Genomic DNA, 15329 nt, shown 5'->3' with positions numbered 1-15329 from the left:
TAGCGAATACTCTTAGAGCCTCAGAGTGCAATTCTGATAACTTAGCAACATTCACTTGGTGATCTAGGTGATCCAAACTATTCTGGAATTGAGACGTCCAAAGTCCACTTGCTCTACTCTTGTTTCTCTTTACTCTATCAGTAAAATTCTTCCACGATTCTGTTGTACTCCAAGACTTCTGCCAAGAATTTTTTCCAAGATCGTCTCCACAAATTCCTTCAGGAAAACCTCCAAAAATTCCTCCATGAATTCCTTCAGGATCCACCGTGAAATCCTTCAGAAATTCCCTCAGAAATTATTCCTGGCATTACTCCAAAAAATCATCCGGAATTCTTTAAAAGTTCCTCCAGGAATGCCTTTAAAAATTTATCTAGGAAATCCTCGAAAATTACTTCAGGAATTTACCAGGGATAACTCCAATAATTACTTCATGAATTTATCTCGATATTGCTCCGACAATTTCTTCAGGGATTTTTTCGGATATTTTTCAAGAAAATCCTTCAGGAAATCCTCCAGAAATGCCTACAGGAGTCCCTCCTGGAATTCCTCCAAGAATTCCTCAAAGCATGCCTTCAGAAATTCTTCCAAGAATTCCTCCAGGAAATCCTCCAAGAATTTCAACAGGAAGTCCTCCAAGACTTCTGCCAAGAAATCCTCCAAGCATTCCTCAAGGAATGCCTCCAAGAATCCCTCTAGGATGTTCTCCAGAAATTCCTCGAAGGATTCTTCCAGAAACCTGCGGGAAATCCTCCAAAAATTACTCCAGGGATTCCTCCGAGATTTCTTTCAGGCATTTCTCCAGAAATATATCCAGAAATTCGTCAAGAAATATTTCAAGGAAGTCTACAGAAATTACTTCAGGAATTCCTCCAGGAACCTTCGAAATTCTTCGAAGAATTCTTCCGGGAGTTTCCCAAGGGATTTTCAAAGATTTTTTTTTTCAAGAATACCTCCAGAAATTTCTTCATGAATACCTCCAGATTCCTTCAGGAAACCTTTAAAAAATACTCCTGGTGTTATTCTAAGAAATTGTCCGAGAATTCCTTCAGGGGTTTCCTTGGAAAAACTTCCAAAAACTTCCTCACGAAATTACTCCAGAAACTCATTCAGGAATTACTACAGGAATTCCTCCTAGAACTCCTGCAGGAATTCCTTCAGAAATTCCTTCAAATATTCTTTAATAAATTATTTTTGGAATTGTACCATGAAATCCTTCAGTAATTGCCTCAGTAATTACTCCGGTAATTCCTTCAGGAAATCTTCCAAGAATTCCTCCAGAAATTTCTCTTACAATATCTTCAGGAATTCCACCAAGAATTCTTTCAGGAATTTCTCCAAGAATTTATCCAGGAATGGATCACTAAAATAACGAATACGGTCGCTATGCAAAGAACAGATAGCACCACCGTTGCACTGTGTGTTTAACGTAACTCGACTGCTGTCTCTGTGTTACAGTACATTTACGGTGGCTCTTTTGTTTTGATGCGGTGAGTAGCGGAAAAGTTGGCTTCGATGATGGATTCCACCAATAATTTCTCAAATAATTTCTCTCAGAATTCACCCAGGAATTCCTTCAAGACATCTACCTAGAAATCCTCCAAGAATCCCTCCAGGAAGTCCTTCCAAAACTCCTACAAAAAATTCCCCACGAATTTCACCAAGGTTCCCTCTAAGACTTCTGTCAAACATTAATCCAAGAATCCCTTCAGGAATTTCACCAAAAAAAAAACTTTCAGGGATTTTTTAAGAAATTCCTTCAAAAATTCGTCCAAAAAATCCTCCAAAAATCCCTCCAAGATTCTTCAGGAAATCTCCAGAAATTTCTCAAGAAAATACTCCTGGGACAACTTTAGAGATTCCTCCGAAAGTTCCTTTAGGGATTTCTGCATCTCTGCATCTCTGTGACTTTTTCCAAGAATTCCTTCTAGAATTAAAGAATTCCTCCAAGAATTCATCCAAAAATTCCTCCGGTATTTTTTCCGAGAATTTCCCCAGATATTTCTCCAAGACTTCTGCTAAGAATTTCTCGAAGAATCCGTCGAGGAATTTCTTCAGAAATTGTTTCAAGTATTCCTACAAGAACTAATGAAAATTTCTCCAAGATCTGCTCCCATACTTCTGTCAAAAATTTCTCCAAGAATCCCTGAAGAAATTTGGTCAGGGATTTCTCTATAAACTCCTCTAGGAATACCTCCAGGGATTTTTCAAAAAATTTCTTTTAGTAATTCTTCTAGAAAATCCTTCAGTAATTGCTCCAGAAATAACTACAGGAATCCCCCCATGAATTTCTCCAAGAATTCCTTACAGACCTTCCAAGAATTTCTCCACGAATACCTCCAGAACTTCTTTCAAGAATTCCACCAAGAATCACTCCAGAAGTTTCTCCAGGAATTCCTTGACTAACTCTTTCACAAATTTCTCCAAGAAATCCTAAAACAATACATCCAGGAATTTCGTCAACGATTTCTTTAAGAGTTTCTTGAGGAAATTTCTGGAGGAAATCGAGGAGGAATTCCTGGAGTACTTTCTGGAAGAATTCATGTAATAACTTGTGAACTAATTGTTAAAGAATTTCCTTGGGTATTTCCTGAAAGAATTCCTGAAGTGTTTTCTGTAAGAATTCATGAAATTATTTCTGGAGGAATTCCCAGAATAAATCCTGAAATATTTGCGGGAGGAATTCTTAAAGTATTTCCAGGAACAATTCTTGGAGTTATTCCTCTAGGAATTTCCATAGTATTTCCTAGAGTAATTCCTGGAGGATTTTTTGGAGGAATTGCTGCAGTTGTTTCCGGAGGAATTCCTGGAATAATTCCAGGAAAAATAGCTGAAATATTTCTTGTAGGAATTCCGGGAGTGTTTCCCGGAACAATTCCTAGAAGAATTTCTGTAAGATTTAGTAGAGGAATTCATAGAGTAATCACTGGCGGAGTTCTTAGAGTAATTCCTGATGGGATTCCTGGAATATTTGCTGACGGAATTTCTGGAATGTATCGTGGAGTATATCCTGGAGGAATTCCTCTAGGAATTCCTGAAGGAATTCCAGCAGGATTTCTTGGAGGAATTCTGTTTGGAATTCCTGGAAGAATCTCTGTAGGATTTTGTAGGGAAATTCATGATGGTGGAATCTCTAGAGAATTTCTTGAAGCTTTTATGAGAAGAATTTATGGAGGAATTAGTTGAAGAATTTCTGAAGGACTTCCATGAAGAATTCCAAGCGGCAGCCTTGGAAGAATTCCTTGATGGATTTCTTGAGAAGTCCCTGAAGTAATTCTTGAATGAATATGTGATGGAATTCCCAGAGGAATTTCTGGTTATATCCGTAGCGGAGTTTCTGTAGGAATCCCTATAGCAATCCCTGGAGGAATTCCTAGGGGAATCACTGGAGGAATTCTTGGAGGAATTCCTGGAGGAAACTTTGAAGGAATTCGGGGAGGAACCTTTGCAGAAATTTCCGGAGGAATCCCCTGATGATTTGATGGAGGCATACTAGGAGGAATTCCAGGTGCAATCCCTGTTGGATTTCCTGGCGGAATCCGTATAGCAATCCCTGGAGGAACTCCTAGGGGAATCACTAGAGGAATTCTTGGAGGATTTCCAGTAGAAATCCTTGGTGGAATTCCTGGAGGAAACTTTAAATGAATTCAGGGAGTAACCCTTACAGGAATTCCCGGAGAAATCTCCTGATGAATTGCTGGAGGAATCCTAGGAGGAATTCCTGGTGGAATCCCTGTAGAATTTCTTAGCGGAATTCCGGGATAAATCCCTGCAGGATTTCATGGAGAAATCCCTGGATAAATTCCAGGAAGAATACCTGGATAAATTCCAGGAGGAATAACTGGATAAATTCCAGGAGGAATACCTGGATGAAATCTTGGTTAAATCCTGGGGGCATCTCTGGAAGTATTTGAGGTGAAATCCTTTGGACAATTCCTGGAGGAATTCCAGAAGGGATCCCTTGAGGAATTTTTGGAGGAATCCATGTGATGAATTCCTGGGAGATCCCCTGTAGGAATTGCTGGAGGTATTCCGGGATGAGTTTATGGAGGACACCGTGAAGGAATTTCTGAAAGAATCCCTAGATGAGTTCCTAGGTGAATTAGCAGTTATTCCTGGAGAAAGTGCTCGGGGAGGATGACCTAGATCACAAGTGGATGTTGGTAAGTTATCAGAATTGTACTCTGAGGCTCTAAGAGTAGCGTACATTGTATTCCGCAAGCATTCGCTACAATAAAAATATCCAAAGCTTTGCAGATATTGCGACCCATACTTCAAAATATATTGGGGTCCGTTTATATGCCAGTAGACACCCAACTAGCAAGAGACACAATCGTGAAAGAATTATGCCGATAGAGTGAAGAGAAACAAGAGTAGAGCCTGTAGATTTTGAAGGTCCAGATTCCAGAATAGTTTGGAAAGCCTGGAATAACCCATGAATGTTCCAAAAGCATTATAGCTGTGTACTGAGGCTCCATCAGCAGCATAGAGTACATTTCACGAATATTTTTTTACAATTAGAGCATGATACAGTATGTAGATCTCGTAACCCAAACTTCAAAGTGTACTGGAGGCCATTTGTATTTCACGGAATGACCAACTACCACAATATCAAGTTGCTCGCAGCATTGCGAGGTCTAATGGACATCAACGTGACTAAAGAGTGAACACGAATGATGGTAGATATTGTAGATCTTAAGAAAATGAATTCCAGAGTAGTTTGGATGACCTATATCACCCAATCCATACACCATGAATTTTCTAGGGGTGCTTTGAGGCTTTGTTGAGTACCGTTGATAATGTTCTGTGATCATTCATCGTGTTTAAAATGTGGTTTAGAATGTTGGACTTGTGACACAAACTTTGGAGTACTTTGGAGGCCTTATAACAGCTCTGGGATGAAAACTTCAACAGACTATGATAAATAGGATCAAGGATTAGTCAAAACCATTGATGATAAGCAAAACGATGAAATTTGCGCAAAGACATGTAGAATTTACAACAAATGCAAAAAAAAGTATTTTCGGCTCCTAGCAAAAAGGGGAGGTACCATGCATTTCTTAGCACAACTATTCCCCTTAACTAAGAATAAAAAAGACTCGGGTAAAATGTTTAAAAACAAAGAAGATATTGCATTTCCACCAAAAGCAGATCGTCCCGGGTGTTTACGGGTCAATAGAGTTTTAGGCTCTAAAATCAAGCAATATGGGTATATTTGGTATGGAGACGTTCCTGTGACACCTAGGCCTGAGAGATCGTAGAGCTGTCTACATCTTTCTTAAGTGTCCAACTAACCATCCTTTCCGTTTCCTCAGCAGTCGCAAGGACGTGGCCAGGACAGTTCTCGACCATTGGAGGATAGCGTCGGTCTAGTCTGAGAGTCAGAGATTACTCCCAAATCTTTGTGCTATGGTTCGGACGAGAAGGAGGCAATCCTCATAACAGCGGTCTAGGACTATACCACCTACGAATTTGTGCGACTCGCTTAATGCTAATGCTTATCCTAATTTGGTATGGAGAAGATGTCCGGAGTCCAAAAATGGCGACCAGATTATCCAATATGGCGGTCTACAATCCAAGATGCCGGCTATTTAACCATGAAATATGAGTATATTTGGTATGGGGAAGATGCTCGGAGTCCACAAGATAACTAAAATGGCGGTCTCAAATCCAAGATGGCGGCTCCAATTCAAGATGGCAACTGTTTAATGAAGTTTTAGGCTCGAAAACCATGCAATATGAGTTTGTATGGCATGGGGAAGATGTCCGGAGTTCAAAAATAACGACCAGAATATCCAAGATGGCGATCTAAAATCAAATATGGCGTCCCAAAATTCAAGATGGCGGCTGTATAATGAAGTATCAGGCTCAAGTTGGTGGCTTTTTTAAGAGTTCAAGGCTCAACCATCGAAAGCCAGCTAAACGATGTGATTTCTGGCTGCATGACATAGATTTTTGTTATGAAAGTGCGATATTCATCAACATATCACTTGAGTTTTGTTAAAATGGGCTTTCGATGGCAAGAGAAGGGCGCCATCACCGCTAGGTGGATTAATTGGGTTTTTATATGATGTCAAATGTATTTGTTTCATACATTTGTCGAGTTGAGTAAATCAGGTTATTCCAGTTGCCTCATTGCTGAGCACTTCCCCGACGCTTTGTTGTATTGCGAATTGCATCCTTTAATTAATCTAGTAGAGGTTATCAAAATCCTAACAAATGTCAAGATAGGTTAAACAAATAAACGTACATTATCAGGAAATATAATCATCATTCGCGGACGGAGGGAGTTCAGTGCGATAAGTCAACTGTTTCAATCTTCATCATGAGATTTTCATCTATTGTACTGCTATTCTTCGGCTTGATCATCAGTAAGTGACTGGAAAACCAAGCCTAAGTCCAAAAATTTAAACGATTCATTCAATTGTTCAACAGCAACCCACGCCAAAAGCATCCTCAATATTCCAATCGGCGGAGCAGATGAATCCCAAGATGAATCCTCACCGATGGAAGATATTCAGTTCTTCTTAGGTCAACTTCAACCTATCTGTTACAACAGGACCGGTTCAAATGATACGTACAAAGCCATAGCTTCCCATTTTTATGCACTGCCAATCTGTGTGCTGATGAATTTGGATCTCAAGGATTTTGTGGAAGATGCAGAGCGCTTGAACTCCGTCACTCGACATTATTTCTTTCCCAAGTACTGTCCCAAGCTTCGCAGTACCTTACAATGCGTTGAACCGCTGTTGAGAGAAATGCGCAAATGTGGCGACGAGGATGACGTTTTTGTATTGAGAGCTGTAAGTCACGCCTTGCCAGAGATAATCGATTTGATATGTGACAAGAATGGAGACATTCTGTTTGGTAAGTTCTACATAAGTTCGGTGTCATATCCATCAACGTTATTCAAATTCTTCATTTTGGCAACCCAGTGGAAAATACGGACTACAACACGTGCCTAAATGGTATAACCGATTATTTCACCCAATGCAATGCAACATTTTCGAATGCAACCTATGCGATGGATTCCTCCAATTACGGTCCGGAACAGTGCGAAGAGCTAGTGAACTTTCGGAAGTGTTTGGAGAATAAAATGAACCTTTGCAATGGACCCCGACTGATGGATGTGTTCGATGTGCTCTATCGGGCAATGGTCAGTGCTAGCCCGTGCAGTAATGTGAGTGACTGTTCATTATTTTGTAGCATTTTTTAGCTTCATGTCTTCTTCTATTTTAGTTCATTATTCTACCTGGTCAGAAGGAGGACAATGCTGGTGAAGATGATGGATCTCCAATTCGTCATTTCTGATATGTTTGTTGAGTGGCTACAACATTAACTTTCTTTTGACTCTCATGACATACAAATCTTTTCACTCATATATTTAAAACTGTGTGTTTATTTGCAGCTGTATAATCTTATGAAAATCACATTTTTATCAGGACTTAAAACGGGATTGCTTGCCAAATGTTCACACAACTGAAAATTACACCTTACGTATACAAAAATATTGGTCCTTGGCCTTGGTCCTTTTTTAAATATTGATTTTTACTATATCTGAACCGTTAGTGTTCCGGACGCGGTTCCGGGTGTCCCGCCGGAAGTGTTCAAATATAAAAGTGAACCAAACATATGCATTCGACGCATCAAATCGCGGCTTTTTCTATAACCTGATGATCGGTAAGCAGGAACATAGTCTCAAACCATATCTGAACCGGTAATGTTCCTGAACCGGTTCCGGGTGTCCCGCTTGAAAGGCAAAATATAACTGTGAACAAAACTCATATATGCGAAACATTGAATAGCGGCTTTTTCGATAACCTGATGAAAGGTAAGCAGGAAAATATTCTCAGACTATATTTGGACTGGTAGTGTTCCTGAACCGGTTCCGGGTGTCCCGCCGGAAGTGGCCAAATATAAAAGTGAACCAAACCCATACATGCGACGCATCAAATCGCAACTCTTTAGGTGACCTGATGGACTGTTAGCAATCAATAGTTTCACACCATATTTGGGACAAACGGTAATGTTCCGGAATCGTTTCCGGGTGTCGCGCCGGAAGCGGTCGAATATAAAAGAGAACCAAATCAATACTCGCAGCACATCGAATGGCTTTTTAGGTAACCTGATCAACAGCCTTAAATCACACTAAATACTACCGGTAGTGTGTACGGTAGTGTAACAGTGAATCAAACCCATGCAAATGGCACATCAAATTGCGGCTTTTTCGATAACCTTTTGAAGGTTAATAATAACATAGCCTCAGACCGTACGGCTAGTGTTTTGGAACCAGTTCCAGCTGTTCTGCCGGAAGTGGGCATATGTAGAAGTTAATTAAAACCATGTATACGACACAATAAATCGTGGTTTTTCGATTACCTGATTCACGGTTAGCATGAGAATAGACTCAGACCACATTTGAAACTACCGGTCGTGTTCCGGAATTGCGTCCGGGTGTCCCGCTGAAAGCATTGGTTGCTTTGACGGTATTACGAAAATGAACAAAATCAACGCATGCAATAGCCATGTGTAAGAGAACAAAACCCCAAATAAAAAAAATAAAAGCAATCTCATCAAATCACACCATTTTAGATTCCTGAAGAAATCAAGAAATTCTATCGGGCATCTTTCCGTGAATATCTTCCATTTCTTTCGAGATTTCTCCAGTTTTTTTTGTGGTATTCCCTCAGGGGTTTCGATCTAGGCATTGTACACTGAATAGGCTCCTAAAGTCCTATCGGTATTCTTGTTTTAAACCACAATATATGGTTCAAGAGTACATATTTACTTATTTTTTGACGTTTTTATTAACCATAGTTGAAAATATATAATTTTTATTTTTTTAGCCTTTTGTCTCGTCCCTAGCTTATAACACATACTTTGAGTGATTTTTTTCACCGTGCATGTCAGATAGGAACATTTTTGAAATCCCAGTGCGAAAAATGTCGTGCTCAGTCACACAAGGTTGAGCTCAAATGTCAATGTAGAACTATTAACCATTTTACTTATTTCCAATTTTTTTCATTATTCCTTTGTTTTTCAAGTTCGAGTAAAGTACAATTCCGATGAGAATACCATGCTTGATCGTATTATTCAATATAAGCGAGATTTCGTCTTTAATTTTAGGACCCTATTGCTTCTGCGATTTCTCCAAATATTTCAAAATAAAACCCAAGAACTTCAGGACATTTCATCTACGGTTCCTCCTGAAATTTCCGAAAGAGTTCTTGAAAAAAATCCTTGAAAATTTTATGATGAAAGTCCTTGGAAAATGTCTGGTGGAATTCCTGGGGAAATACCTAGAGCAATCCTGGGGAAATACCTAGAGCAATCCTTGCGGAAACTCGTGAAGCAATTCCTGGAAATATTCCTGAAAGAATTCCTTCTGAAATTCCTAATGAAAATCCTGGAGAAATTCCTACAGTGATTACTGAAGTGAAAAAACTTCTTAAGGAGACATTTCTTAAGGAATTCCTGGGGAATTTCCAGACACATTTTCAAAAATAAATCAAATTTCTGAAGAAATCTCTTTACGCATTCTTGTGAGCATTTTTGGGGAAAACAGTTCTTTTAGGAAATCAGAAAATTCCAGGAGGAACCTCGGAAGAGCTCTTGTAATTTCTGGAAGTATTCCTATAGAAATTCCTTGGAGAAATTTCTGAGAAACTTCCTGAAAGAATTCCTGGGGAATCTCAGAAAAAAATTCTTTTGAAATCCCCAATAGAAATCATGAGGAAATTCCTGAAGGAATCTCCGGAGAATATATGAAGGCATTCCTGGGGCAACTTCTGAGGAAATTTTCGACAGATTTGCTGAAGAAGCTTTTGGAGGAGCTCTGGGTAAATTTCTGAAAGAATTCCAAGGGAAATTATCAGAGGAACTCCTGATCCATAGAAAATGTATAAGAAAATCCCTAATGGAAATTCTTGTGGAATTCCTGAAGGGATTTCTGGGAAATTTCTGAAAGAGTTTTTGAGGATATTTCTAGCAGAATTTCTGTGGAAATTCCTGAGGGGGGGGTCATTTCCTATTGAAAATCCTTGAAAAATTTCTGGAGAAATCTGGGAAATCTCCGACAGATTTTTTTAATTCTTAATCGCTTAACCTTATATACAGCTCTATTGTCCACTTGGGCACTACATGAGCGATTTCAATTGTCAGCTGCAGTTACACTTTCTACGCGCCCAAATGTATTCTATTTTAATTCTACTATATCGAAATGGTTGCCTATGTGCTGCTTTAACTTTCTACTCTGTCCATGGTAGAAGCATGAGCGTGATGGTGTTGATGTTTTGCTCTTGTTCCTTTTCCAGTTCGATTGAAAGTCCATTATGAGTTGCCGTTAGTCGATATCCATTTATCCAAATCTTCTTCTTCTTCTTTATGACTCTACGTCCCCACTGTAACTTGGCCTGCCTCACTTCAACAAAGTGTTCTTTAAGCACTTCCACAATTATTAATTGAAGGGCGTTCTTTGCTTGCCATTGCGCATGAATTTGTATATTGTGAGGCAAGTACAATGATACACTATGCTGAGGGAGTAGAGAAAATTTTCCCGACTGGAAGAGGATAAGTGTCGGCCGCTTTCAGGGGAAAGAGCAGCTGACGAAAAATTGCAAGTACCGGGGCTGGGATCAAACCTATGACCATCCACATATGAAGTAAACGTGTGATCACTACGCCACGGACCCCGGCAAATCCGACAGAATTCATGAGAAAATTTTCGGAACAGCGTCTAAATTAATTTTTGAAATAAATCCTGGAGGAATTCCTGGATGAATCTGTTGAGAATTCTTGAAGGAAATTTCCTGAAGAAATATTTGAAAAACTTCCTCAAAGAATTCCTGGGGAATTTCGGAATAATTCCTTTTGAAATTACTAATGCAAATCCTAAGGAAATTGCTAGAGGAATTACAGAGGAAACTTCTTAAGAAATTTCTGGGGAAATTCCTTGAGAATTCCGGGAAAACTTCTGAAGAAATATGTAGAGAAATTCCTGGGACAGAATTTTTGGGAAGAAATTCCAAAAAATCTAGGATATAGAATCTGAGTCAAACTTAATTGAAGACTTGGAGGGTTACTAGAAGAAATCCTAAATTCATGTAATAATCCCAGAAGAAATTCTTAGATATGTTTTGCAGTAGTCCCAAGAAAAACACCTTAAAAAATGCCAGAAGTAATTCTTGCAGGAATCGCAGAAGAAGTAATTGGGGGAATTCCGGAAAGAATTTCCGGAAGAATCTCGAAAATAATTTCCGGAGGAGTCCCTGAGCGAATACCCAGAAAGAATTCCTGAGAGAATTTCCTTAGGAATTCCTGAGAGAGTTTTTTAGAGAAATCTTTGAGGGAGTTTCTAGAGAAATGCGTGAGGGAAATCCTGGAAGAATCTGTGTAGGAAATCCTAGAAGTATCCCAGAGGAAGTTTCTAGATGAATCCCTGAGGGAGTTCCTAAAGGAATTCCTGAGCGAGTTCCTAGAGGAATTCCTAATGCAGTTCCTAGAGACATCACTGAAAGAGTTCCTAAAGGATTCCCTAAGGAATTCCTAAAAGAATCTTTGAGGAAATTCCTAGAGCAATCTCTGACGAAATTTCCAGAAGAACCCCTTAAGGAATTCATGAAGAAATCCCTGAGAGAGTTTTCAATGGAATTCCCGAAGGAGTTCCTAGAAGAATCCCTGAGAGAGTTCCTGAAGGAATACCTGAGGACGTTCCTAGAAGAATCCCTGAGGGAGTTCCTAGAGGTATATGGCAGATAGAGCTGTCGCGTCGGAGCCAATTCGATTGGAGCCAATTAAACTTGACAGTTCGAGAGATCTTGAAGATGAGGAGAGTATGGTGATTTGCCATCAAACACTAGATGTTTACTTACATTGTGAAAACACAATGTCGAAAGTTTGAACTTTTTATAGTCCTCTCTCTCCTCTTCTTGGCGTAACGTCCTCACTGGGACAAAGCCTGCTTCTCAGCTTAGTGTTCTATGAGCACTTCCACAGTTTTTTAACTGAGAGCTTCCTCTGCCAATGACCATTTTGTATGCGTATATCGTGTGGCAGGCACGAAGATACTTTATGCCCAAGGAAGTCAAGGAAATTTCCTTTACGAAAAGATCCTGGACCGACCGGGAATTGAACCCGTCACCCTCAGCATGGTCATGCTGAATACCCGTGCGTTTACCGCCTCGGTTATATGGGCCCTACTTTTTCTAGTGTTGTCAGTATTTTTGGTTAGATATTGCAGTTTGTAGGAATTTGTATTCGCCTGATCGTAAATATAGCGACTGTAGTGTGATTTGTTAGAATTATGTTTTTTTTTTGTTGTTTGTTTGAAATATCATTTTCTTCAGACTGGTCATACCCACCGGTGTTCATACCCAATTTTTTCATGTAATACAATTTTATTTCGCTTAGCCATCTGCTAAATACTTTTGACATTTCATGAAATTTCATTTGTACCAACTGGGTTGTTTGGCTCCGAATCGATGTACTGCAATTCAAATGTAAGAATCAATACCTAAATTGACAAACTTCATAAAGGTATTCCCACTTACCTTTGCACATGAGCTGGCTTTCATCAACGGTTTGTAGAAAACATCTGCCAACTCGATGATACCGGATCCTTTACAGATGTTGAGTTTCTCCGCAGCGCAGTTGCGGAATTCTCTCAACTCGTAGCACTGGTCTTCATTGAGTTTGGATAGTTTCATCGTCTCGGTGTAGTTGGAGATCTTGTCGGTACATTCCACAGCGTAGTCTTCAAACCTTGTCTTGCACATGTCGTAATCTGGACGACCGAGCCCTGAAATTTCAAAGACAATAGATTACAAATTTCAGTAAGAACAGGCACAATCGTTTGAAATTACTGAATAAGATCTCGCCATGATCCTTGCAGATCAGATTCAACGCTTCCGGGACCATGTTGAACATGATATCCCAAAACGCCAACTCCTCTCCATCCCAACACTTCCGCAGCAAATCGAACATCGGATTAACACACTGCAAGGACTGGTTCAGCTGGGGACAATAGGTATCGAAATATTGAACCCGATTTGAGTCGTCCAGCTCATCAAAACCACTGTCAAGCCCGTCCAAATCCAAATAACCAGCGAAGCACATCGGTGCAAACGTATATCCGGCCACCAACTTTTCGAACGTTTCCGACGATCCCGTTCGCTGCAGACATTGCTTTTCGAGGGATTCGATCAGCTCCATCGTCTCTTCGGAATATGTGTAGTTGGGTGATCCATCCACTGCAGATGCTGCTGAATGAGATGGAATGAGAAGAGAATGAGATGTCAGTGGCATTCAAAGTTTCGGATTTCCTAATGTAACCTACCGTAAATGGCCACTGCCAGTGTCACCAGTGTCAACCTTGCGGACATGCTTTTAGAACTGAATCAACCGGTCTCTCTATACATTCGAAGACAGCTCAAGCCCATTTACTGATAGTCGAATAGCGCAACACTTGTACAGTTACAGTTTACGCACAATTGACGCAAAAGACACAGTTGCGAGTGGTGAATTTGTGATTTGCTTCGTACTCTTTTTGCTTGCTCTTGATAAAGTGGATTGAAGATTATAAACCGTATGGAAGCAGTTCAATTGGTTCGTGCTCGCTCATGGCGGCCAATGATTACTCACAGAAAAGTACAGCATAGTGTGAAAATGAATCAGAATTTGGAAGTGTTTCAAGTAAGAAAGTTCTACTAAAGTTGGGTCTCCAGTTAGCCTAGTGGTGAAGGCTATGGATCGCCAGTCCAGAGATTGCGGGTTCGATTCCCGTTCCAGTCGGGATAATTTCTCGACTCTCTGGGCATGAAGTATCATTGTGCTTGGCCCACAATTTACAAAATCATGCAATGGAAGGCAAAGGAAGCCTTTCAATTAATAACTGTGAAATTGCTCAAAGAACACTATGTTGAAGAGAGGCAGGCCAAGTTCCAGTGAGAACGTCGAGCCCATAAAAAAGAAGAAGAAAAGCTTCAAAGTGATAGTGAATAGACCTGTGCGCCGACTATATTTTGCTCGGCGGCGGCGTGAAGGCCATTTTTGGCCGGCGATGACGGCGTGAATCGGCGTGACCAAAATTTGACCATAATGTCAACATTGGCAAAGTAAAGAAAGTTGTCATTATGCTCTGGAATTTGTAGTCTGAGCTTTTACATGATCATCTTTTTAATTTCTGTTCAGGTTCGTCAATGCGACCAGTGACTAGAACTATTGTGGCATTACCCGAATTCATAGTGTAGTGCATGTTGCATTACTCAATGTAAATGAAGGGTAAATATCGATTTTGCTACAGTTGTTGTTTTCTTAGAACCTTCAGAAGCTCTCAAATTTGATAATAAGGTTGCACTATTTACACTTACACCGAATGATTTCAGGGAGGAATCTCAGACGAAATTCTAGGAGGAGCCCTCACGAAACTCCTGGAGGAACCCATGAAGAACTTCTGGACTAATCTCTGCAGGAGCTGCTGTATGAAACCCTGAAGAAACTTCTGCAGGAATCTCTGGTGGTTCAAGAATCTCTCTTAGAGATTTCTCTGCAGAAAATTCTGAAGAAATCTCTTGTTAAAATTTTCGAGGAATTTCAAAAGGATTATCGAGGAAGAATTACTCGAATTAATTCCAGGATGATTTTCCATATGAAATTAAGCAGGAATCCCATGGGAATTACAGCAGAATTCCCTGAAGAAATTCCAGAAGAGATACCCGAAGGAATTCCAGCGGGAACTTCTTAACGAATTCGGGAAGGGATCCCTAAGGATTTCTAGAAGGAATCAACGAAAAATATCCAGGAGGAATCTCTTCAGAAAAAAATTATTGAGAGAATTCTAGAAGGATTGCCGAAAAAAATCCACTAGGACTCCTAGAAGGACTTTTAGTGGAAATTTCCAGAAGGACATCTAGAAAGGATCGCCGAAGAAATTCTTAAAAGAATTCCCGGAAGACTTTCGTGAAAGATTCCCGATGGAATTCCAGGAGGAGCCTCCGAAGAAATTCGAAGAGGAATCACCGAAGGAATTCCAAGAGGGAATCCCGAAGGAGTTCTAGAGGAATACCCGACCAAATATCAGATGAAATCCCCTATGAACTTTTAGGAGAAATCCTCGAAGGAAGAACACCCCAGGAGAAACCCCAAAAGGAATTCTAGAAGGAATCCTCGAATGAACTCTACGAGGAATTTCCGAAGGAATTCCAAGAGAATCACAGGACAAATTCTCGAAGGAATTCTAGGAAGAATCACCGAAGAAATTCCAAGAGGAAACCTCGAAGGAAACCTCGTTTGACGAAAAGTTTCCTCCAGCTGGAGCGGAAATCGAACCCTCACAG

General features: G+C 40.1%; 3 protein-coding genes across 6 annotated transcripts in view; 2 read left to right on the top strand and 1 right to left on the bottom strand.

Moving 5' to 3' along the window:
• The window catches only part of LOC109407819 (ribonuclease P protein subunit p25-like protein), a 606744-nt gene that overhangs the window by 62643 nt on the left and 528772 nt on the right, over nt 1–15329 (top strand). The window lies entirely within an intron of this gene.
• LOC109410038 (uncharacterized) lies at nt 6238–7378 on the top strand. The gene is made up of 4 exons (XM_019683582.3): nt 6238–6368; nt 6433–6864; nt 6933–7177; nt 7237–7378. Exons 1-4 carry the CDS (start codon nt 6323–6325, stop codon nt 7306–7308), a joined length of 795 nt encoding a protein of 264 aa, XP_019539127.3. The 5' UTR covers nt 6238–6322; the 3' UTR covers nt 7309–7378.
• On the bottom strand, nt 12373–13462 carry LOC134287509 (uncharacterized). Of its 2 annotated transcripts, none has more exons than XM_062849396.1 (4): nt 13331–13462; nt 12858–13253; nt 12546–12793; nt 12373–12481 (listed from the first exon to the last, which is right to left on the bottom strand). In XM_062849396.1, the coding sequence occupies exons 1-4, from the start codon at nt 13374–13376 to the stop codon at nt 12431–12433; spliced, it is 741 nt and encodes a 246-aa protein (XP_062705380.1). In that variant the 5' UTR covers nt 13377–13462; the 3' UTR covers nt 12373–12430. The 2 variants fall into 2 exon arrangements, with proteins under 2 accessions (XP_062705380.1, XP_062705379.1); XM_062849395.1 differs by having other exon boundaries at nt 12858–13256; nt 13331–13426.

This window comes from Aedes albopictus, chromosome 2, assembly GCF_035046485.1.
Source record: "Aedes albopictus strain Foshan chromosome 2, AalbF5, whole genome shotgun sequence".
Classification (NCBI taxonomy): Eukaryota; Metazoa; Arthropoda; class Insecta; order Diptera; family Culicidae; genus Aedes; species Aedes albopictus.
This window is presented reverse-complemented; position numbering and strand designations above follow the sequence as displayed.